At 37.0% G+C, this 25,763-nt stretch overlaps 1 protein-coding gene across 1 annotated transcript in view; it reads left to right on the top strand.

Annotated features, from left to right (window-relative positions):
- The window catches only part of Svep1 (sushi, von Willebrand factor type A, EGF and pentraxin domain containing 1), a 176,915-nt gene that overhangs the window by 14,483 nt on the left and 136,669 nt on the right, over nucleotides 1-25,763 (top strand). The window contains exons 2-3 of the mRNA XM_026391104.2: nucleotides 10,825-11,080; nucleotides 14,187-14,363. Of these exons, the coding sequence (XP_026246889.2) occupies nucleotides 10,825-11,080; nucleotides 14,187-14,363 (433 nt within the window). The remainder of the gene's footprint in view (nucleotides 1-10,824; nucleotides 11,081-14,186; nucleotides 14,364-25,763) is intronic.

The following is a 25,763-nucleotide window of genomic DNA, read 5'->3' as shown; positions in this document are numbered from 1 at the left end:
TTGCTTTAACAATCAGCTTTATGATCATCAATATTTAGAAAACTATTCAAGTACTATAGGTAATGAACTAGGTGTATATTCAATGCATATTTAAAGACAACTGTCAGAAAAAAGCAAACAGGTAACTATTTATGGATTGTTTAATCCACCAGACTATACTATATTTGAAACAATAGTAAAAGTCAACACTTTTGAATGAAAATGTATGTATCACTACAATCATTTACTGATAATTTAAATACATACACAGTTTGAATATTCCTTTTCCAAAATGTTTGGGGTTAGAAGTGGTTTTGATTTTTTGATTTTTGAATATTTGTGTATATATAAAGAGATGTATTGGAGATAGTACCCAATTCATGTACATTTTAAATACATCTCATATACATAGACTGAAGTTGATTTTATACAATATATTAAATAATTTTGTGCATAAAATGAAGTTTAATTGCAAGAAATTTTCCCCTTCTGGCATCAGGTTGATGCTCAAAAAATTTCAGTTTTGTAGCATTTGGATTTTGTGTTCTTGAATTAGACATGCTCAAACTGTAATAAATCTTCTAATTTGTGAACAAAACTCAACCCTAAATCATTTAGTGTTTTACTTCAGTTTTTTAAAGATATAAACAGAATCCTTCACTCTCTCATGATTGATGTGATTCTTCATACAAACAATACAAAAAAAAAGAAAAAAAACAAAATTTTTAAATATAATTTGGAATGTTAATAAGTGTCACAAAATAAATACATTCCTTTGATAAACCTAAAATGACAAATAAAATACACAACAAGTTCATGAACTTAAAATCTCCCTTCAACCGCATCCCCTTTAATCCGCCATGTGTCAGTAGATTTGGTTTGAAATATATTTGGCTTTTTAAAACTGTTCTAGAGTTGGGTTGTTTCTAAAGCCTAAATATTTCTAATACAATAGTTAGATTTTATGTGTCCTTCACATACTCTAAGCTCCTACTAAGTTTCTCCTTCATGGTCATTAAAATATCTCATAATAAGATAAAAATACATATCTTAACCACATTTCTTTTCTAATGATTCTGTTTAGATTGAGAGTCCCAATCCAGAAGTTGAGATAGATCCTCTATAGTCTTCCTCCTAGCAATTTTGATTAGGGCATAAGGAGCTTAGAGAGAGTAAATTTTTGTTTTGTTTTAGGATGGTGTTTTTTTTTTTTTTTTTTTAACCAGTAGCTAGGATATGCAGAGCTAGAACTGTGCATAGAGAACAACAGAAATCCCACCAATTTAAGGAGAGTGAATAAAGATACCCAGAGAGAGAGCTGGGGGTGTGGCTCAGTGATAGAGCGTTTACCTAGCAAGTGCCTAAAAATACCCTTTGCTTATTTTTATTACTATAAAAATAATATCAATAGTTTTAGGTAAAATTTTTGTTTCTTACCCTCTTATATATGCGTGTGAAGACATATATAATTATAGGTGGTAAGAAGAAAAGGCGTGCTCTATAATTTTTAAAGTTGCATATTGAAAATATTCCCATTTAAGGAAGTTCTTCTAAAGTTATTTTTCAAGTATTTGTTATTGCATAGACATATTTTAAATCTCTTAGTAATCACTTATTACTATAAAATTGTATAGTTAAAATAGTCTTATACATAAATCTTTCTCAATACCTTTCTATTTCTTTCAATTTAATTCTCTTTTATCTGAAATATGATTAGTTTTTATTATACTTACATGTGGTTCTTGCTTTATTATATTGATAGTACTCTTACATTGAAGTGATGGGCTTCCTGCCTTGTTCTTGAATTTTACACAGATACTTCAGATACTTCAAGCATGATTTGGGCCATTGTTTTATGATAATGCTATTTTATATTAAGTAATACTTCTCTACGCTTTGCCTAATTTATTTGAAAAATCATAAACAGATGTCCAGATACCAAATGATATTTGTACAATTTGGGATTATCTTATTTACTTTCTCCTTTAACCTCTTGATGTGAGGCACGTGAACTAACTCCATGCCTTTGACTCTGAGAGCTAAATGCTAGCTGGTCATATGGTGTAGGATTTAACATGTCAACTGAAATTATTTCATAGTTATTTATAATGATATTAATAATAGAGTTTAATTTGGTTTTTATTGGTAGCAAATTAGTGGTTTGATTTTTTTAAGATTGATATGTCATTTGGCATCATAGTTTCATTTGGATTCTGATGACTTGACTTTTGCTATCCAAATTTTCTTGTTTCCCTGTGGGTTTAGAGAATGGATGGTGAAAGTTGGCATGAATGGAAATTTGTTTGGTCCTTGCGTGTTGTTCTATTGGGTTTTTTTTACAGTCTGGATTCAGTCTGCCACTCATCAACTCCTGTACACACCATTTTCCAATTTGATATACTGTCCCTATGGGTGCATTTCAAAATGATCTATGTCCATGTTTAATAACTAAAGCATGTATGTGGGTGGAAGAACTCTGTAACCATAAATCTGAGACTAAGTTCCTCTTTGACCCTCTGGTTCTCTGATTTGGCTCGCCTGTCATAAATAGCCTAAATGTTACTCAAGCCAACATTTTTTCCCCTTCTAGAATTTCAGTCTATGAAGCCTGAGTAAATACTTAAAATAAATGAGACTTATTAAACGTGATTCATTTGAAATTACAAGATAAATGGGAAAGCTCGGTTACTGCAGAGCACACTTCCCACTTATAGTTTTGATGTTGTTTTGTTTGTTTGTTTGGTTTCAGTTAATGTTTCTTTTGTATCATCAAATAATGCAACTAGAAGTTCCTAGCATAGCACCTGGCATATAATAGTGATTCAATATGGATTTGATGAAATAAGTATATATGTGATATTTATGAGTTTTCATTTCATGATTGCAGAACAAAATTTACCTTAACCACAATTTTTGGACCCAAATTTATTTTTTTATTCTGTATGTTGCTAATGAAATTAAATAGCTAATGAAAATGGTGGCATTTGTTTATTTGTTCATTCACTGGTTTCATAGTCATTTTTATCATCAATAGCATAAGGGTTAAGGTCTGTCCCGCAAGAAAATTCATTGCAAACAAGGTTGGGATATAGTCAGACACATAGCCTTAACTATAATTATATGGGTTTGTGAAATGGAACGTGAGTGGGCGCAATGAGAAGGGTTTATTTTATGCACATTAGAAAAATTAGAAAAGTTTCAAAGAGGATCAAACTTTTATCTAAATTCTGAATAACTAAAAGGTAGAGGCAGATAATATTGGGAGATTCCTTGCATTCTTGGAAAATAGTCTTTTCTTTAAAACAGTTGAGCATGCCTTCCATTACTTTAATATAGATAATTTATCATATTATTCCTGTATTTTTGTTTACTAAAAAACCTAGCATTTTGGGCCAGGTGTGGTGGTGCATGCCTGTAATCCCAGGGGCTCGGGAGGCTTAGACAGTAGGATCCCACGTTCAAAGGCAGCCTCAGCAAAAGCAAGGTGCTAAGCAACTCAGTGAGATCCTGTCTCTAAATAAAATACAAAATAGGGATGGGGATGTGGCTCAATGGTCAAGTGCCCCTAAATTCCATCCCTAGTAGGCACCCCCAGCAAAAAAAGGTTATTACCTTTTTTACATTAGGACAACAATTGTGTTGCGATGATTGTGTTATAAAGTTAGACTTAGTCATTTTAATCCAGTTTGAGAAATAAGCTTTATCATATATAAGGGAAAAGTATTTGAATATTATTTTAATTCAGTTTGATGGTATTTATTTAGAATTATGTTTGTCAGTGAGATTGGTCATCAACTTTCTATACTAAAATTTTGGCTAACTTTTATGGTTTGCATTTCTGACGTTTTATCTCTTATGAACAATGTGGATTTCCAAGTTGTTCACTCTATTTTGAGTTTCCCTGCATTATTTTCTTATCAAATCCTTCTCCTCGTGTACATCTCTCTTTTCATCTTAGCCTATTCTCTTTCTGTGGATTTCAGTTCTTGTTTTCATAGAGGCTCTGAATTTCTAAATTCTAGTGATACAAGCATCATTTCATTATGCTTATTTCCTTCCTATTTCAGTATTAAATGATGTCCTCTTCTAAATCCTCAAATTGATTTTGCATTGATTGGATTTACAGAATATTTTCATAGGCCTGCTCTAGACATTTTTTTTAAAATTCAGAGTATGAGGCTACTATGATCTTGACCTACACTATCCAGTCTTCTAGCCACTAGCCACGTTTGTCTACTTAAATCTAAATTAATTAAAATTATTAAATAAAATTATGAATTTAGTTCTTCATTTGCAACAGACTCGTTTCAAATGCTCCATAGTCACATGTGGCAAGTGACCACTGTATTGAGCTTAATAGATAACCTGTCAATCATCACAGAAAGTTCTGTTGGACAGTGTTGACCTGAGCCCTCTTCTTTAAACAAACACAGCATGTGGCTTATTTTTAACTTCTTTTGATGATCATTTGGGTAAGTTATCAGTTCATTTTAATAATCATAATAGATAACAAATTTTACACTCATGGGTTCCAACACTTATTTTACTCGCGTATTTATCATTTGCTGCAAACACTTTGGCTATACTTATTTATTCGTGGATGAAGAAAAACAGAAGGAAAAGAAAGAAAAATCTTCCACTCTATTTGACTTCTTTGAATATTTCTGTTTGATAAAATATAGAATGTAAGATAAAGTATAAGATTTCACTCTGAAAAGCAGAACTAATTCCTAGAAAGCGTTAATTACATGCACTTGACATGAATAAATAAAACACTGAACTAGAGATAAGAAATAAGGGGATAGACAACAAACTGAAATTAAAACAAAACTGGCCCAAAACTGGAAGGAATAAAGAAGAGAACTGAACAAGATAGAGAAATATTATGCCAGGAAAAATAAAGTTCAATACCAAGAGTAATTCTAAACCAGAAGTAGAAGGGAAGAAAATACCCTTCCACAAAACCAATACAGACATGGAAGAAAAGCTTGAGATATTGCTACCAGATCCAAAAGAAAGTAGGATTAACTTCTTTTTCCATAAATAGTTTTAAAAAATATAAAACAATGAATCTCTCTTGAATTGGAAAACATAAATATTCAAATTAAAACTTTAACTATGATAACAGATGAAGATTAGTGAAATTCTAGAATGTGAAAGGTGAGGAAAATATTGTAAGTTCTGATGCCTTGCTTGTCCTTAACATTTCCTAACAAAGAAAAGAATATGTGAAAATAAGTTGGAATAGTTAGTTTACTAATTTTCTGCTCCTTGGTAAGTAGCTTGAAAGGATTGCAGTGGATATTAGGTCACAGTAACAATTTCTGTAAAAGAGAGGTAGTTACCTTCTCTAGTTAGTATTCCTCATCAAGACTGGTGACAGTGGGCAACTGCAGCTAAGGCCATGTCGTAGTTGACATTCTATCTGCATGGAGTTTAATTATTGCAGGCCAAGAGCAAATCCTGTCCCCATTCCAGACTTGTTGTGACCTCTGACTTTCTTCTTAAGACCATTTTTCAAAACAGCTCTCTTGTGGCCTGACTCGGGGTGGGGGTGGAGGTGCAGTCTTGTGTAATGGTGATGGATCTCGGTTGTTAGAACGCTGTTACACAATCCTGCATTTTTATCATTCTAATGACTTTTGCTGGACTTACTCCCCTGCCAGATATTTATACAAGCTCATCAGGGACTTGATACAATACAGATGGTGATAACCTTTTGCCATACAAAGTCCATGTTGAATTTTTCTTTGCCAGCAAAGCATTTGCCTCATTCACTATGCTGAACCAGAAATTTTCTGTTTCTGAAATGCCTCAGCCAGGATAGCAGATGATGTAAACTATTTCAGGAACACTGGAAAGAAAAGTGCCAAGCTTGTACCACGTTCCACAAACATTACCACAGAACCATTTACTTCTTCAGTCTTGGTATAAAAAAAAATGTCCTTACTGGATTATGTTTTAATTCAAGCATGATGAAGCACAAAGTTGGGGGGACTGTGAATTATTTTCAGTAAATCATCCACCCCTCCCCTATCTTTAAAGAACATTCCAAACCCAGATCTTGTGTAATTCTTTGCTTGAACTACTAGTCCTGCCATTCTTCTTGCTATTTTAAGCTTAATATATCTGTTTTGCCAACAGATCTAATGGTTCCTGTAAATACTTACCAGTTCTCTGTAAGAAGGGAAGGAAAACAGAATCACAGCTTGGAGTGTTCTGTGTATAACGTATAGGATAGGAAGAAATCTCTGTTTAATCCTAACTTGGATGTTAAGGAATGTTATTGACATGAGCTAAGATTGATATTCCAAGAGAGCATTTATTTCAGAAGGACAATAAAGGCTCAAAAAGAAAATTTTACCTTTCTTATATACAACTATGGGAAACATCACACACACAGGTGCACACAGAATAGTAGTTTACCTTAAAATGTGGTTTACCTGAAAATGTTTCTTTTAATTCACTCAACTCTCTCCAGTGTCTTAAGTGTTTATTCACTCCATTTTTTCATTAATTCATTCATCAAATAGATATTTATGAGCACATACTCTTTGCCAGACACTATCAAGAATACCATACTGAAAGCCAGGCGTGGTAGCCTATGCCTGTAACTCCAGCTACTCAGCAGGGTGAGGCAGGAGGATTGCAAGATCAAAGTCAGCTTCAGCAACTTGGTGAGACGCTGTCTCAAAATGAAATTTAAGGGAAAGGAGCTGGGGATGTAGCTCAGGGGGAGAGTACTCACCTAGCATGCACAAGAACCTGGATTTTGTTCTCAGTATTGCTGAAATACCTTGTTAAAAAGAAATTTTACATTTCCCCCCTCTTCTCCTTTCCATTATTAGTCTCACTTTTTAGTGTCTTGATGATTGTTAACTCCCATGACCTTGTAGAAGAGACATAATTCATAGTAAGCACAAGGGGAATGTAGAATGTCCATGGAGGTGAGATTACGCCTGCTGAGTGGAGCAGCTAGAAGGAAAAAGAATTCGTGATTTAATCAAGAACAAGGACATGGAAGCACAGCTTGCACATCTTAGAGTATTAAAACTGGGACTCACCCTTGGAATATGGAAAAGGATGATTTCAAATACAAATTAAATAACATCTTACTTCATGTCCTCCATATCAGATCATTGGACTTTTACCCAGAGATGGTACTAAATGAAAAATAACAAATATATGTGTGAATGTTTGTGTATTTCGGTTCATTCTGATTATTGTTTATATTATAGGACTCCCCACCCCAATGTATACTAACTAAAAATGTAAATATGTAAAAATGTAAATTTGTAAAAATGTAAATATATACATACATACACAGGAGACTCTTCTGGCTAGTTCCTGGCCTCTCTGGTCAACCCTGGATAAGTCTTTTAACAGCTTCTTGGTTTTCTGTCATGAAAGCCTGTTGAAGCTCATGTTGTCCATTTCTCACCTGAACCTGAAATAAACCATTTCTTCAAGAATTCTTGGCTCCTTCTGGTGGGCAGAGACATTTGGGGACAATCATCAGGGCTTTAAAGATGCTTCTTTCTACTGAGGCTGGTCCTTGCTTCTGTTTTTGTGGATATGTTCCAATGTGTCTTTGGAATGGATTCCTAGAAGTGGGTTATTGGGTCAAATGATGAGATAGGAAAATTTTAATGAAGAATGTTATAAGACAATTCTCAAGCTCAATTGGAAAAGAAACATTTTAAGGTAAACCTCAAACATTTTGAGAGAGAGAAAAAAAAAGATGAGTATTTTCTTTACCAGATATGAAAAAAAAATACTACAAAACTATAGCACCTGAAAACATGTGATATTGGCCGAGAACAGACAAGTAGGTTTAAAAAAAAAAAAAAAACAGACTACAACCAAGGAAAGAATGAATAAATCAGTAAATCATTTTGCAAAAATTAGTTATCCAGATAAATAAAAATAAAGGTAAAATTAATACCAAAGGGGAAAAAACTGTGAATTTAGGAATTTTTAAAAATTAAATATTCATATAATATACAAGTGAATATCTTAGCAAATTGTTGGGGGGAAGTTTTCTAAAGCAAGATACAGGAGGTAGGGATGATTACAAGATTTTGACCCAAGCAGCTGGAAAAACTGCTGAGGTATGGGTTTCTCTTTATGGATGGATATTTATTGACCATTTTCTCTTTGTTAGGCAGTATTCTAGATTCTGGATATTGAGGAATTGAAAAAAAATGGATAAAAATAACAGCCTTCAAGGAAGTCACATTTGGGGAGAAGCCCAGGCCTTCATTGAAGCTATTCTTGCCCTTGAAATTCTGGGCCTACCACTTCTGAATATCTTTGCGTGTCTTTTAACACAAAGGTGTTATGTAAAGCAATCTTTTTCTCTTCCATCCCTGATATTCTTCCTTGTAATACGTGAGAAGGCAGTGTTCCAAAAGATATTCTCTACCTACCTTTCAAGATATCCCAACGTTCAATCAGGAATAGATGTTGTGTATAAAAGATAAAATATGTCACTATCTGCTGTTGAACAATTTTTATAAAAAAAAAATCTCTATTTTCCTGGTGTTACAATTTGAAACTCTAATACACCTGATGACGAAAACTCTAGATCTTTGCAAGAAGGTTCAAAAAATCAGTTTCTCAAATACTTTTACAAACGGAGTCACATTCAGGATTCTTTCTCTTCCTCCCCAAAGTCAAGTGAAAGCCCTGGCGCTTATGCAGAGCTGCTTAGGGGGTGCTCTCCTCTCAGCACTGACATGTTCTGCCCTTCCATCTTCTATGGTGTACAATTGTCTCATCACTGGTCCTGACGGTCAGCGTTGGACAGTGGCACATTCATTGGCTAGTTTTGTAGACCTTTGGTGCCCCTGGGACTCCTTGGACCTCTTCATATTGATGTGACCAGAGAGAGAGGCATCTCCATCTGGCTTTGGCTCACATGGTCCATGGCGCCATCCCTTGCCAAACACAGGGATCTTAATATGATGTCGACTTCTCTCTTCTGTACCCCTTTAGGAATATGGAGGACTCATCAGGTCCTGTCTCTTTTAACACCTACATAGTTGTGCTCCATTGTCCCATGTCATCATGATCAAGGGCACTACTGTGGGACAGCCAGTATCCTGAACAGCCCAATAGACAGAGGACCTATGAATCCCTATGCCTAGGGGGTTGTTAAGTGATCACCTCTTCTTCTGTGACTGCATTGGGGGTTGGAGAAATTGGTGGAGAATTCAAGACCTCCCAGCAATGCCTAACATCTCTTGTTCTCTAATTCTTTCCCTCTCCCTGTCCTCAGAGATTCATTTCTTGTCTCAAGGGTAAAAAAAAATCTCATACTTCTCAAGAATTTATCCCAAATCCTGTCCTTCATCAAAAGGCATCTTTTTAAACTCTGAAAACTAAGACTTGTGAAACTGTTAAATGGGCCCCTTGTTTCCATATTTAGGGGCTGTCCTTTAACATCTTGCACATGATTCTGTCACACAAACTGCCCTCTGTGCCCATCTTCACCATGTTCCCATCTGTGCTGGTTTTCCTGGATCTCACTTGGTTTTATAGAAGGAGCGGGATGAAGTGTTCGAATACCTCTTGTCAAACTGCTGGCTTTCCAGATGTTTTCTGGAGTCACTTTTAGTTTACTATATTTTAAGTTCAAGTTTAACATCTTTAACTGTAACTCACAGGCACAAATGAAATTTCAAGTACGGCTTATTGAATTATAATACTTAATATTGAGTGTATGCAAAAGGAAATTGCTTTCTACAGATGTGAATCGTACAATCTGAGGGAATCTGGATCCTATAGTGAGTCTGGCCCCTGAAGTGAATTGAATCAGACTTATTGTTAAGTCACAGTTCCTCTTTTTTTAAATTTCTATAAAGCTTAGGATACAATTGCTGCTCTTCCTGTCTAGCTACTGGAAAACATGCGGAGTTTCTTGAATTACTATCTAATAAACATGAATGCCTTCTAAGCAATTGCCAGAAAACACACCCTGGCACTTCTTTACCTTTCCTACCCAATTCTAATGAAAATCATCGAAGGTGAATTGGAAACAATGCCAGAATCACCTCTAGAGCTCTCAGCCTTTATGTTTTGATGTTACAGTAAGTACATCAATGGCAATAAATAGAATGCCTGTTTAAAAGGGTTTTTTTTTCTTCCATCTGTGGAGAAGGAATAGCATATAACATTGTAAAACAGAATTCACTTGTCCTAAAATAATAAAGCCCAGGGCAGGATTTAGTGAATCAATGTTTTCTCATGAAGATAGGACACCGCCAAAAACAGCGGATTTTATGCTAATCCTGGGTGGTCCAGAAGAGATGGAGTATTGAATCCATTCTACATTTTTGAAGGAGCCATGGAAAAACAAATATAGAAGCAGGTCAGCCATTATTAACTCTGGAAAAGACACTCTGCTAAAATTTCTTCCCATTAGGCCTTAAGGGTTCATCATACAGAGGTTTAGATGGATGCATAGAGAAGTAGACATAGAGAGAAATACTAGGACTCAGATTTGATTGATATTATGAGAGCCTGAAAATCAATAAAAGACAGCCTAACAATAAATAATAACATTCATTTAAAAATTCATCCCATAAACACTTGTTGCTCTTCATTAGTGAGCTCCATAGAGAGGATGATGATGATACATCTTAAACACTTTTGTGGTATATTGTGTTTCTGTGGAAGACTCTGGTCTGGGTCTGTTTCGGTTTTACTCTCACTGAGCAGGGCTTCCCTTCCTCCACGATGTGAAATGCTAATGATCTTCTCAAGTGTGCTCTTCCATAAGAAGGGAGCACGTAGTGAGCAACATAATGCAATCTAAGACTGATGCTCCCTGTTTCTTTACAGAAAATTCTTAGTCATTCCAGAGAAAACTCTACCAAAGTTATATTTCTCATCACTGATGGATATTCCAATGGAGGAGATCCCAGGCCAATTGCAGCATCACTGAGAGATTTTGGTGTGGAGATCTTCACTTTTGGCATATGGCAAGGAAACATTCGGGAACTCAATGATATGGCTTCTACCCCGAAGGAGGAACACTGCTACCTGCTTCACAGTTTTGAAGAATTGGAGGCTTTAGCACGCCGGGCATTGCATGAAGGTAATGGAGCCTAATGTCTAACAAAGGTGCCTTGAAGTGGGGTTTCCCTCTCACTGCCTGATGTTATATCAAACCCTTCTAAGGTTCTTGCTGAGCGTGATGCCCATGTGTGCTTTGGCTATCACAAGTTGTGCTGAACTTCATAGAGATGACATTCTGAACTGCAACAAGAGAAGTTGTTTTGTTTTCTTTCTTAACAGCTGTGATATATTTTCACTAGAATATCCATATGCTCCCACCTAGAACCATTAGAATCATTAGTGGAATGAACTGAGGTGTGTTTGGAGGCCACACACAGAGTAGGAAGTCTTGACTTAGATCTCATTTGCAGTTATCTGGACAGATGAAGTAAACATTCAGAGACTTGCACGGTGAATCTCAAAAGAATGTTTCCAGGAATACACATGAAGATATAGGGACGATGAATACTAAACACATATTTCTTGACCTGACAATTTGAAGATAAAAATGTTTTTGTATAAGCTTAATTGTGGTCAACCCTAAAAGGGAAGAAAATCAGCAAATGCCCTCATTAGAGTTCTTTGTACACCATGTACAAGAATGTGCAGTTGTATAAGAGGAGTTAGATGAATGTTCCCGTCATCGTATGGGCATGTGTCTTGGTGAGCCAGGAGATGAGAATGCAGACTGCAAAGAGAAGACAGGGTGTCTGGCAAAGTGGCAAATTAGGCTTGATCCTTGCAGGTGTCCATACGCAGGTCTCATTTCAGGGGAAAACCAGGGCCACACAAGATTCCAGCCAATTCATGATGCTCATAATAAACAGGTTAGCCTACTGTGGTGCAATTTCAGGCTGTAGCTATTAAAAACAAAAAATCTCTCTGAGAGGACACTGGTAAAAGATTTTGAAAACTAGAATCTCAGTGAAATGGGCCAAGACTTGGGTCAGGGTTTAGAAGCGGCAGGAAAATAGGCTTGGAAGTAAAGAAGTTTGCATTTAAATTCTGAGCCTATGACTTAATGAAGTCTAGATTTGAAGGGTGAAGTCTGAAAAGTCGAGTGTGCCTGGATTTGAATTCCTGTTTTGTCACCTGCTGGCTAACTGGTTTTTGACAATGTCTATGTTCTACACTTCTTAGGTTTCTTATTATTAGAATATAGGCAATGAGACAATGCATACTTCATAGATTTGTCCATAGGAAATAAATGCATTAGTACATACAAAATTATTAGAAAGTTACTTTTGGCTCCAAAACTATCCATTGTAATTATGTCTTAGTTATTACTTATTAAATATCAATATTGATTAATTAATAATTCTTTTCTTGAACAATTTATTTAACAACTATGAGCTTCAATTTTATATCCTATCAAAATGGAGAGTATTACAGTATGTACCACATAATTTTTTCCAGAGGATTAAACAAAATACTTAAACTTCACCTTGTTATTTATTGTATAAATGAGATTATGATGACCTTTGTTTCTCCTTTTCTCCAGGCAAAGCAATGTGTTAGGTGGGAGCATAGGGCAGCTGTACTTGGAAACAGTGGCTGAGACTAGATGAGGACATGAGGTCATAGGTGTTGTTAGAAACCAGTGTTATGGAGGACGAATCTCCACTCTGTCTTCTAAGACTGGTGCCTTTTGCGTCAGTATGAATTGACCAGAAACTAAGTAGGATGGAGCTTCCAAGGAAAGGGTTGTGGATTCTATAACGCAACAGCTTTAAAAGCCAGTATGTTGTTTACACTAAAATCTAGAATGCATAATACTTTGGTAGCTTTCCCACATCTGGTAAGAAGAAACCCTGTTTTTATTAGAAAGACATGATTAGATCAAAGGCCATGAGCTTCTTTCTCTTGGCTTTATAATCTCTAAAGCTACTTTTATTTTGGACAGATCCACTGTCCATGTTGAAATTGTCTATGTTTCTAGCCATGCTCAATAGACCTACAGAATAATAGCTTTATTTCATATAAAATTCTTCCATTTGTTTCTCTCCCAGATTTGAACGCTACAGCACCGACCCTCCTTGACACTTAAGTTTTTCCTGCTTCCTAAGTTGTTCTCTGTAAAATAAACCTGTGACCCAATGTGTCAGAACCAAGTCTTCGGGGCCCCTGTCATAGGTCTTTCACTCACATCAGAGTATACTGGGTAGATTTTAATGTGGTGCCTGGCCTCTTCCTTGTTCTGGCCTCTTCCCCTTGGGGCTGAAGTCTTCCTTTTACATCGCCCCTATTTGTTATTCATTTTGTTATACATGGAAACAGACACTCCATCATTGAGAACATCATCAGTCTCTTTCCCAGGTATGCATTTGCAGTCTCTGTGTCTTGGGACACCCGGTCACTTGAGTTCCTGCTACAGGCCCATCCCTATATCTGGACCTAACACTCTGGACCTAAATGGACTTACTGCTTGCCCCATTCCTGGCATCCATTCCTGACCTGTCGTGTTCAACCTTTCCCTGCCTTGTTAAGTCACTTTTGAAACTGCTCTGCTCAAGCTGGTGGCGGGCATGGCTCATGTAATCAGAATGGTCTCTGTTAACATTAACATGTGTCAATGTATTTAAATTTGAGACACAGACCAGATCCTGGTTGTATCACTTAGCTTATGTGGTGCTCTTCTTTAAGTCTTTAATCAAATAGCAAAGTGATGGAATTTAATCTGAAGTCAGTAGCTCACAATCAACATCCTTATTCAACAGTCAGAATTACAGTTTTACTTCTAACTTGAACAAGGAACTTGGGTATCTGGTTACTGCTGTATGACCTCATTCAGAGGCGGTGCAATACTGCTGGTTTGGAAGCCAGGAGGATGACCTGAGGAACTGACTGTGTTACTTCCTGCTGCATCTGGAGATTCGTCTCCAAAGTACTTAATTTCTTCCTGACCCTGAGTGGCCCTGAGAACTTATGATGAGGTTCCAGACTGAAATAACTGGCTGAAACAAATTCCCAGAGCGTGGTAGCAAATAACACACATTTATATTTGGGTGAGAGTAGAGAGCAAGGAAGCGATTAGACTGATGAGAAAAAGATATTGGCTCCAGCTTGCACTTGAGTTTTTGAGACTAAAGAATGTAACATTCAATTGTCAATCACTTTTTAATTGCCCTGTCATATGTTTTTGATAGATCTACCTACTGGGAGTTTTATTCAAGAGGACATGTCCCACTGCTCATACCTCTGTGAAGCTGGAAAAGACTGCTGTGACCGAATGGCAAGCTGTAAATGTGGGACACATACAGGTCAATTTGAATGCATCTGTGAAAAGGGTTATTATGGGAAAGGTCTACAGTATGAGTGTACAGGTGAGTCTCCAGTTGGTGTATAACAGTATCAGTTGCCTGTTGTGCAACAAATGATCCCCAAACTTCGTGGGCTTAAAATACTGTTTTTTATTTATTTGTTTGTTTTTGACACCAGAAATTGAACCCAGGGGTGCTTAACCATTGAGCCACATCCCCAGCTCTTTTTTTTATGTTCAAACAAGGCCTTACTAAGTTGCTGAGGGCCTTGAGTAATTGCTGAGGCTGGCTTTGAACTTGTGATCCTCCTGCGCCTGCCAAAATAATGTATCTATGGCTCATGAGTGTGGATCATTTGGGCAGCTCCTTTAGCTCTTTTGGTTTTAGCTGCTGTGAATCATGATTTTGCCCTCAGCTATGTCTGAGTAGGCTGCCCTCCAGATCTCAGCTGGCTTCAATGTCAGCAGTCAGCTGACTGTAGACTGGTCTGAAGTGGCCTGGTCTGGGACAAGGAGACTATCCTCCCTGAGGCCTTTCATACCCCATAGCCCAGGCTTGCTCACAGGGCCATGTCAGGATATCAGGAGGAAGTCCTCTGCAAGGATAGGTTCAGAATTGGAAGGAGGAAGATTTGATGTCTTTTGCCATTAATCTACTAGCCAAATCTGTTCCATAGGAACCTACCCCAAAATATGTCTCAGTCTTTCTACGAGATTGTAACCAGTGGGATTCCATTCCCTGATCTGCATATATCTTGCTAAATTGTCATGAAAAGTGCAACATTCACTTGATCTTCGGACTCTTTGCAAGCCTCCCCAAAAGGGCATCAGAAAGTTCCAAAGGGCTGGACACGACTATCCATGCCTATAATTCCAGCAGCTTTGGAGGCTGAGACAGGAGTATCTCAAGTTCAAAGTCACCCTCAGCAACTTAGTGAGGCTCTCAGCAACTTGGCAAGACCCTATCTCATAATAAAAAAAAAAAAAAAAAAAAAAAAACCAGGCTGGGAATGTGGCTCAGTGGTTAAGAGCCTCTGGGTTCAATCCCTTGTATGGAAAAAAAAAAAAAAAAAGTTCCCAAAATGCTATGATTTCAAAATGGAATTTACATTGTCAACTTTTGTAAATTTTCCTTTTCTAAAGTTTTATTAGAGAGGCATTCTTAATGATTCTCACGCTCTATGTTATATTTTAGGAAGTATTTAATATTTAAAAGCAGCCTGTGGTTTTTCCATGTTAGACAGTATTTTATTTATTCTGTTTTTACCTAAAAAGCAATGTTGTTTTTTTAAAATAACTTACAGATTTTCCATGATTTTTTTGTTTTGGAAAACCGTATTCCCATGGAAATGACACTCATCAGGGAAATGTGGGAGCAGTAGGTTTGGTTTTCTCAGTGCCGTGCGGCTGCTCCCTACTAGTTCGTGTGAATATTATTTCATTCTGGCGTTTGATAGGTAGCCAGCTCTGCAGCCCAGAAACATGGTCCTCTCTCTATTCAATATGTTTTCTTCCTTTATTCGTTCTTCTTATGGGACATTTCTTCTTGTATCATTATTTTACTCTCTTTTATTCTCATTGTCCCTCTTCTCATTTCTCTTAAATTCTCCTTCCTCCCATGACTTTGATCCCAACTAGCAGATCCTTGCCTGGTCTGACCATCCATGTTCACCCAGCAGGATCTCTCTTTTCTTGGCCCTGCTCCCACCCACCCAGCAGGATTTCTCACTTAGGCAGTAAAGGGAGGAGAGATCAACCCAACTGCCTCTGAGTTGGCACAGTGCCTCCTCTTGTTTTTCCCTCCCCTTGAATCTTCCCACACTCTCATCAACAGCTTGGCGCTCTCCCCAACACACCCTCCCTGACTCCTCCCATCCTAGCCCACCAAATGCAGGCAGAAAAATCTCATTTTCTTTGCTGGAAGCTGCAGTCAGCATGTCTGCCTTCCGTGTGGTCCTAGGCTGAACTGTTTCCTGCCAACAAGCCACCATCATCAGCCTCAGCCACTGTGTGCCTCAGCCTCCATTCTACAGCTCTAGGATCTTGCATCCCAGGGGATAAGCTGGAGAGGTGGGGGAGTGGGGGGAAGCGCAATTCACAAACCTGCTGCCCCTAGTTACCCAAATAGCTTTGGCTGCCACCAGTAGCACATTCCAGGCTGAAAGGCGCAGCAGTCCATAAAATGTGGGAGGTTGGGGGGGCCTGTCAAGAGAGCATCAGTAGAGAGATCAGAGGCCTTCTGCTGCCAGTTGCAGCCAAGAATACCACACATAAAAGGATTAGCTTTTCCATTCTTTCTCTTAACTTAGTAAGCCTCAGCTTAACACTTTCTGACATACAAGATCTAAATCAGAGTTGCTCCAATGTAAATGTTCATCTTGTCGACTTCAGTATTTGCTTCCAAGAGAATTTTCCTTTGCTGCCCCTGAAGGAGGAACCCTGTCATTATTAGGAATGACTCCATTCTGCTCCTCTGGCCTGCTCACTCTCTGAGTCCTTGCCAGTTTGTCTCAAATTCCAGCAAAGCCTGTGGGCTTACCTCCTGTGATAAGAACCAAAGCAACCCCTTAAACAGGAGCAATCATCTCTTGACAGGAACTGAACTACCTCTCCAGAAGTAACGATTTCCCATGATCCCCCAGGACTTCATAGAACCAGACCTGAGATAATGATTAACCAGACCACAGTTAGACCAAGACAGCTTCCTGTACTCTTCCCTAATTTTTCCTTGTGTAATCCTGAAGTTCCCACCAGAACCCCGAGGGCAAGGCCTAGATTCTAGTTCCCCTGTCCTTCTCTCTATGGCCAAACTGGACAAATTCCTTTCCTGCTTTACCACCATTCATCTCCTTGATTGGTCTCTCAAGGTGGCAGGTGACCACATCTGGTCTTTTGATACCCCCAGAATCGGGCCTCTGGCCTAGGACTCTGGTAGCAATTAAGAAAAGTGGTTTTGGAGCTCCAAGATGTCTACTGTGTCTGTAGTTGCAGGAGGTAGCACTGTTGCTGGCTTCTCTGGCATCCTAGGAGCTAAGAGAAAATAAGCAAATTATGTTCTTCCTGTGGCATGAAATGTTCACTACCAGATTCATCTTTCTGAAAGGCAAAAAACAATGTTAGCTCTCAATCATCCAGTACTGAAAACCTGGAAGCAGGGAGCCTCTTTTAGAATCCATTTAGTCAATGAATGTTGCTGAAGAACATTCTCCATGTCTAGCCCCTATGAGGCACTAGTTAGTGATTCCATCATGAGCCCACAGGCATGGTCTCTACCTTCTTGGAATTCACAATATAACCACATAAATCAATTTGCAGTTGCAAACTATGACATGTGCTATCAAATAAAAATGCTTGTGCTATCAAGAACAGGCTCCAGGGAAGGCTAAAGGGATTCTAAGCTGAGATCAGAAAGATGAGGAGGCCGAGGCTATTTTATTACTCAATAGGAGGAGGTCAGTTTTCATTCTGAACATTTGGAATGCTAAGCATTTTTCATCATCTTAGAAACAATGTCTTTCAAAAGTAAATAGTTTCTTTCTAGAGCCAGCAAGAACCTTAGAGATTATCTGCTTTAAACCCCTCATTCTGCAAGAGGAAATTGGAGCCTCAAGAAAAATGAGTTTTTTGCCCAAGGTGACATATTCAGTTATCAGCAGAACCCAGGGAGGGACCCAGGGCACTTTGCTCTAAGTCCTATGTTATTTTCAAGATACCACACTACTTATTTTTCCATTTTTGAAAATAATATCTTATACACATTGTCATTCAGAGACCAACCATGGAACTGTTTTCAAAATTTGTAAAAATATAGAAAGATCTGGTTCACATTCAATCTCTGCTGGTTATAAACTATGTAACTTTAGGCAACTTAATGTCTTCTGTAAAATGGACTTATATTTAAATAGATACATACATAAATACACATATATCTATATGCATATATATCTATGTAGATTGATGTAGATATGTAAAGATTATGTATATAGATTTATATACATATGCATCTACATAAATAATTGTGTGTGTGTTTGCATATGCACATGTGTGTTGGTAAATGGTTGGGTTAACTGAGAGAACTGGCAAAGAAAACTGTTGCTTTCATTTCCAGCTCTATTACTTTTTTCATCCTTCACCTTTAACAGGCTCTTAGGCAATCATGGCAATGATGATGATGTCAATGGTGACAAAAGCAATAACTGATAATGATATTTAAAATAGCAAACATTACATGACAATGACTATGTGCAAGACACTTTTCCAAATATTGATATTTGTTAACTCATTTAATCTTCCTAATAACTCTCTGGAGTGTTGTTCTATTTTAGAAATAAGGAGACTGAAAGTTTGAGAGGTTAAGTAATTTATCCAGGGTCATGCAGCTAGAAGAGCTGAGATATGAGCCAGTCTTCTGGCTCCAAGATCTACATCTAGCTCTAGAGAGAGATGCTGAATAAATATACTCACAATTAAAAATACAATTTTGAATTCAAAGCGTTAGCTGGCCCCTAATGAGGTCATCAGTATTTGATCATCTGTAGAATAGCAACTTCATATGATTCAATATAGTACTAGGAAGGAAAAGACAGAATGAATTAATTACATAAAATACATATCTTGTCATGCCACACTCCTGCTTAATGCTTTTAAATGATGGCCCATTCATAGAATAAACTCAAGCTCCTTAGCATGGCATAGAGGCTTTGTGTGATTTGACCTCTCCTTTATCTTTGAGTTAAAAGCTACAACTAGTTGCAATTCCTTCCAAATACCATGCCTTTCATTCCTCAGACCTTGATTGAAGATCTGGCTCCTTTTCTCACCACATCTGTCTACTGTCTTTGTTCTTAATCCCTCAGACAAACAAGTCTAATAGGCAATGGCTTCCCGATACGTTTTGTATTCCACTTCCTGCCTTCAGAGCCTATAGTAGGTGCTCATGGAAAAAAAAGATAAAAACGGATGCAGGCAAGAAGTTGACTTTAATACCAGAATCTTCAATGAAGAGAAACTCATCATTTAAATTTTAGGCAATTCAAGGATTCCATGTCTGCCTTGGGCACCACAGAATCCCTAGCACAAAAACATATGCTAGGACAATTTCTTTTAAATGCACTTGATTTAAATGAAAGCAAAATATTTACATTTTTATTAAGCTCTGCCAACAATAAATTAAGTACAGTATACAGTTGATTTACTAGAATAGTCACTTTAAGATGAATGGATCATCAAATTAGTTGTGAATAACCAGTGAGCTCTTGTAAATCCAAGGAGTTGCAGCTGTTCTGGATTTCCCCCGAGGGGATTTGACAGACACAGAGTACAGAGACAACAGGCATCTTGAGGACATTGCTTCTCTGCAGATTGACTTCCTTTCAGTGAGCTAGGCATGAGCAGATTGAAAATTATTGCTGGATAGTGCCCAACGGTGAGGCCCAGATCATTTGAGCCAAAGCTCCAGTTGTATTATTTTTCATCCAAGGAAGTGACACTATAGATATAGAAACACTGGAATATTTATGTGGGGATCTCTTGTTACACACATACACAAATGCACATAAATTCCCACCCCCACCCTTCAGGCACACATACTTTTTCCTGTCTAAAGATTATATCATTTCTTTGGAAAGAAGAGAGGAGAAAGAGCTCTAGAAATTCTTGAATGGAAACCAAAACATTTGGCAGTATTGTTCTCTAAGCAGAGCTTAGCTGATTTTCCTCCCCAAAAATATCCCCAATGGTACCAAATAAAGGATTTGTAAGATGTAAGGAATTTGTACAATGTTTTATGCTTGCTTTGCTTTTTATGAGGGCATATTGCCAGCCAGCATGTTGATACTGGTTCTCATCAACTCAAGGAGGAGGATTTCTAACTTGCTGCCTAGAATCAGGGAGTTTACTCTCTTTTCCACTGAGGTAGGTGGGTATTCGACCATGATGATAAATGTTCCTGTCTATCACATTTGTTACAGAAACACACAAAACTGGAACATTGGTGTGAAGCATCACAAACCCCAAAGTCAGCATATTGTGCTGTTTAGATAGACTCACAAAAGTATAGCCAGTAGCTTAAAATTGTCAAGGTAAGCATTGTGACCAATTTCTCTTTATCATTGTAAGGTCTTATTCTCCTCTTCTTTTCCCTGGCCTCATTATAAGTGACTCTTTCCGGGGACAAAGAAAAACATCAAACATCTACAAATCATGGTCTTCAAACATTTTTACTCGTGTAACCTATTCCTCCCTCCAAAAATATTGAAAATTTATGGATCCCTCATTGGTTTTCACGTGGCCATCTAAAACTTTTCAGTAGAATTTTAAAAGAAGACATTTCTATAATACTGTATTGACATTTTAAAATAAAAGTATCATTTTCAAGTGTAGCCACTAAAATCTAAGTATCATACATAATTTGATTTCTTTAAGTATTCAGTTGTGAATAAGCACTTTTTAATGCAGAAATTTTGAAACTTCTTATTTTCATAGTTTTATTCCATTTCTACCATACAATTATTTTCTATGCAACATATTTTCATATCCCAAAACCTTCTATTGATCTCATCCTTGTACTTCTCTGCCATATAATCCTTGGATATAAACTAAAATAAATATTTTAATTTTCTATGACAAAAACTACTACTAGATTGAGTTATTATCATAATTGTTATTTTATATAATTTGTCAAACATTATACATTTTGATACTAATGACGCATAAAAATACTATTGCAAATTCATCTTTTAATGAGATGGATCATTAATTAGTTCATGTACCCGTGGATTTTTATTATTCATTTTCACATCAAGAGAATTTATGACACCAATTTGATTTCTTTACTATTTTTATTGTTATGGATTTTATGCTGAAATCTTCATATAAATATGTAAATGGAATGTGAAAGAGTTAAGTCAGTGTCACTCAATTCTTGGAGTTCCTCCTGAGTTAGATGACAAAAACTACACCAGTTATCTGTAATTAGAAAAGTATGGTAAATCATCTGCTAGCTAACAATTTTCTTGAATACTTTTTAATTTTATTGAAATTGAGGAATTGGAAAACTTTTGACTTGCAAAAGGAATTGATACTCAACTGTTACCATTATTCACTTTCTCAATTTTGGGGACCCCCCCCCACACACACACACATAGAGCTTTACTAGGCTTAAAAGACTTAGTAAAGCGCTCATGAAAGGACTTCTTGTTGGTTTCAGTTACACAAAACAAGTTCTAGAAATCTGTTCTATGACAGTTTCTCTAGTTGAGAAAATCTTCTTGGAAGCCTGCCTTGATTAAAAGGTTTCAAGCTATCAAGATTTTGAACCATGCTATAGGTTTCTCATCTTTGGGCAATGCACTTACGATTTAGAAGGGGTAATTTCTTTTGAGGAAAAAAAAAAAGACATGCTATTGGGAAAAGGCACCATAGACACTTTCTCAAGCCCATCCATCAATTTAGGTATATATGAATATGGAGGTTCTGGAAACTGAATCTCTTAAAAATGATCCATGGCTCATCCACATGCCAAAGTCTTTTCCTACTTATATTCTGTATTTGCAAAACTGGAATCAGTTTTAAGGAATACAAGGTTTTCCTGACGTCATTCAACTATAAAGAGGTGGAGTTAACCTGCAGACCCAGATCTCTCTGACCCCGGAGTTCTTTCAGTTATTTGCAATCCATCCAAAGCACTCACTGTGCAATCATGATCCATCAAAGAAATGATCCAGAAACATTTTGCTGCTCTTTCCAGGTTACATTTAAAATAAACAGTTGCTTCTAAGTCATAACTTAACATCCCCATTGTTTGTTTCCATGGGGTCTATGAGGAATTGATTCACTACATTAGAGGATTAGCCAAGTTTCTATGGTAGCCAATGTTAACAATTTAAAAATGAGAGCCCACACTAGAGGTAATCGGGCTATGATTGTTCAAACTGCAAGTTCTGAGAAATCATGATGTGCCTTGTAGTACGCTGAGTGCTGGTGATGCTGAGATATACATGATTCAGTCCTTATGCCACTGTGAGTCCATAAATAAGTTATTGACAACAGTTAGTGGCACAAGTCTTGGTTTTGACACTCACTGTGTTTATTCCTGGGAAAAATTTTTTGATCTCTCTGGACCTTAGTTTCCTTATCTAAAAAAAATAGAGTCAATAATAGTAGGATCATTGGAAAAAAGAAAATAAGATCTTGTGTACTAAATCACCTGCATGCAGTAAGCACTTGATTAACATAGACTCCAGTGGTGGTTCTTAACAGGGAGGGATTCCCCCACCCCCGCTGCCCCCGCTGCCCCCAGGATGTTTAACAATATCTAGAATTGATTTTGGTTGTCACAGCTGGTAAGAGTTACTGGTGTCTGGTGGGTGGTATCCAGGGATGGTGAAGATGTCCTATGATACACCATGTAGCCCCAACAAGTTCCAAATGTCAATAGTAAAAACCCCAATCTACGTTAACAGATTAAATTAATGCATTAAAATAACAATCAAAAAACAGCACTGTATCTCTTTTTAAACAGTTTGAGAAGAAACATCAAAGCCATGTGATTCTACTAGGGCTGAATGAGTGCTGGGGTGTGATCATGGCAGCATCTTTCGCTTCAGCCACCCCAAGCTGCTGTGGCTGCTTCAACACTTCCATACCTGTACATTTTTCTTCCCTTTGCTTAGAATATCCCATGTCTTGTCTCTGTGGTTCTTGTCACTTCTTTTAGATTTATGACAAACTTGTTTCTCCAAAGGAGATTTTACTCTCCTTCCTTCCTTCCTCCATAGATTTCTCATCTAGACACAATTAGATCTAGATATTTTGGTTCTCTGAAACATCTTCTCTCTGCACACTTACTATACAGTATTATAATTTGGGGAAGGTTTTTCTTCTTTAACATTCTGTGAATTCATTTAAAGCAGTATTGTGCCTCTTTTAATTTTGATGTCCTCTGCTGCACCACACCTGGAGTAAGCATTAATAAATTTTTGGTGAATGAACGAATAAAGTGAGTTTATGTTCCGATACTAGGATCACAGCATATGGAAACTCTGCTTGGTTCTCAATTTCCTGGGAATTTTCCATCCCTTGTATGGAGAAGCAAAGGTGAACAAGTCTAGTGACCCTGAGAAGCACTGGCTTAGTATCAAAGTAAGCCATCTGGAAGGCCGAGTTCAACAGTAGGAAGTGCCTAATCACACATTTCTCTCTTTCATGTTACCCACTTACTGAGACTGTTGCCAAATTTACTCCAAAAACCTTATGTGCATGTGTGTGTGTGTGTGCGTGTGTGTATGTGTGTGTGTGTGTGCACGCATGCACACAAGCCTGTGTGTGCTCTTAAAGCTATTTGCATTTTTTATTGGTGGTTTGAGGTAGTGTTTTGCAGGGTATGGTAGATTTTTTTTTTTTTTTACCATTTAAGCAATCATTTAACAAATACACACAGCCAACCATTATTACAATGATAACAGTTGCAGGGCGGGGGCAGGGGGTCTCCATTAAAACTTGAAGTTAAAATCTGGCCAAAAAATGGAAGCAGTAATATGAAAATAAATCATGAACTGTATATAACAAGCTATAGGAAAAAATATAGACATTATATTTGATCTACTTAAGATTAAAATCATGAGAATTAATTAAGCAAGAATACTGTATGTCCTTATTTGATATTTAAAACAAAAATAAAGTTGTTTTATTATTATATGCTATATTATTGTTCACCTGGAAAAGCCAAAGGAGACAACTAAAACCCCAGGCATTAATAGAACAGATTTGGAAGATAACAACATAAGTAATTTAAAATCAAAATTTTCTATGAAGAAACATTAGTATTTAAAATGTTATCAAATTCCATTAATACTAACCAGAAAAAAAATATATTTACTATGAATAATTTGAAAGAGAATTGTGTGACCCTCATAAGGAGCTGTAAAATTTTATTGAAACTGATATATGAATAAGAATGCCAATTCATGCATTGCCCCTTTCCAGTCATAGTACTTAATGTACTTTTCATCATATTCTCTTCCACACGTCCAGGTGTCTATAAAGCAGTGATTAGCCTTCCTCTGTAGGGACAAGATCCACAAATCTCCAAAATGTAGTTGTTCTGCCTTGGCTATTTCTGAATGTACCTAGAAATTTTGCTTCTCAGTCTTCTATTATTTAATTTTTTTTTCATTATACTTTTATCTTTCAAGATAATTGTACAGTCACATGAAGTTTTGAAGAATCATATGAGAAATCCCCTAGATCCTTTTCCTGTATTTTTTTTTTAATGTCAACATCTTACAAAATTAGTGTGTGCTATCAACACTAAGATGTTGACATTGATCCAGAATTTTTTTTTTTTTCCGGTATCAAGGATTGAACCCAAGGGTGCTTAACCACAGAGACACATCCCCGGACCTTTTTATGTTTTGAGACAGGGTCTCACTAAGTTGTTCCTGGTCTCACTAAATTGCTGAGGCTGGTTACGAACTTGAGATTCTCCTGCCTCAGCCTCCAAAGCCTCTGCCGTGGGCCACTGCACCCAGTGATCTAGAACCCTCTTGCCACCACAAGGATCACCTATGTTGCTCTTTTAGAGCCACAAACACTTTCCTCTGATTCCTCCACCCACTTCCCCCACTCACCTTTTGTAACCACTAATTTGTTCTGTTTCTATAATGTTGTCATTTAAAGGAGGCTATATAAATGAAATCATGCAGAATGTAATATTTTGAGATTGGTTTTTTAATTTTGGCATAATTCTCTGGAAGTTCTTCCAGGTCGTTACATGTATCAGTTATTCATTTTATTGCTAAGTAGTATTTCATAATATAAACATCTTACATCTTACTTATTTGCATGTTGAAGGACATGTGTGTTGTTTCCAGTTTGGTGCTTTTATGAATAAAGCTACTATAAATATTTGCATACAGGATTTTATTTGAACACAAGTCTTTATGTCACTAGGTTAAATTTATAGCAACAAATTTGTTGGGTTGGGTTGTGATATCCTATTTTGGTTTTAATTTTCATGTCCCCATTGACCAATAACTTTGAACATTTTTTCATATGCTTATTTGCCATCTGTATATCTTATTTATTGAACTGTCTGTTCATGTCTTTTGTCCATAGTCTGATTAGTTTCTTTTAAACTTATGAGAGCTCTTTATATATTATAGATTTTAATCATGTGTCAGATATGTGGTTTGCAAATACTTTCTTTCATTCTGTAGCTTATCTTATTTATTCTCTTAAGATGGTCATTTATAGCCAGGTACAGTGGCTCACATCTGTAATCCCAGTGGTTTGAGAGGCTGAGGCAGGAAGATTGCTAGTTCAAAGCCAGCCTCAGCAAAAGCCAGGCACCTAGCAACTCAGTGAGACCCTGTCTCTAAATAAAATACAAAATAGGGCTGGGGATGTGGCACAGTGGTTGAGAGCCCCTGAGTTCAATCCCTGGTACCCCCGCACCCCTCCCCCC

This window comes from Urocitellus parryii, chromosome 4, assembly GCF_045843805.1.
Source record: "Urocitellus parryii isolate mUroPar1 chromosome 4, mUroPar1.hap1, whole genome shotgun sequence".
NCBI classification, from domain to species: Eukaryota; Metazoa; Chordata; class Mammalia; order Rodentia; family Sciuridae; genus Urocitellus; species Urocitellus parryii.
Note: the sequence above shows the minus strand (reverse complement) of the source record. Positions and strands in the feature narration are given on the sequence as shown.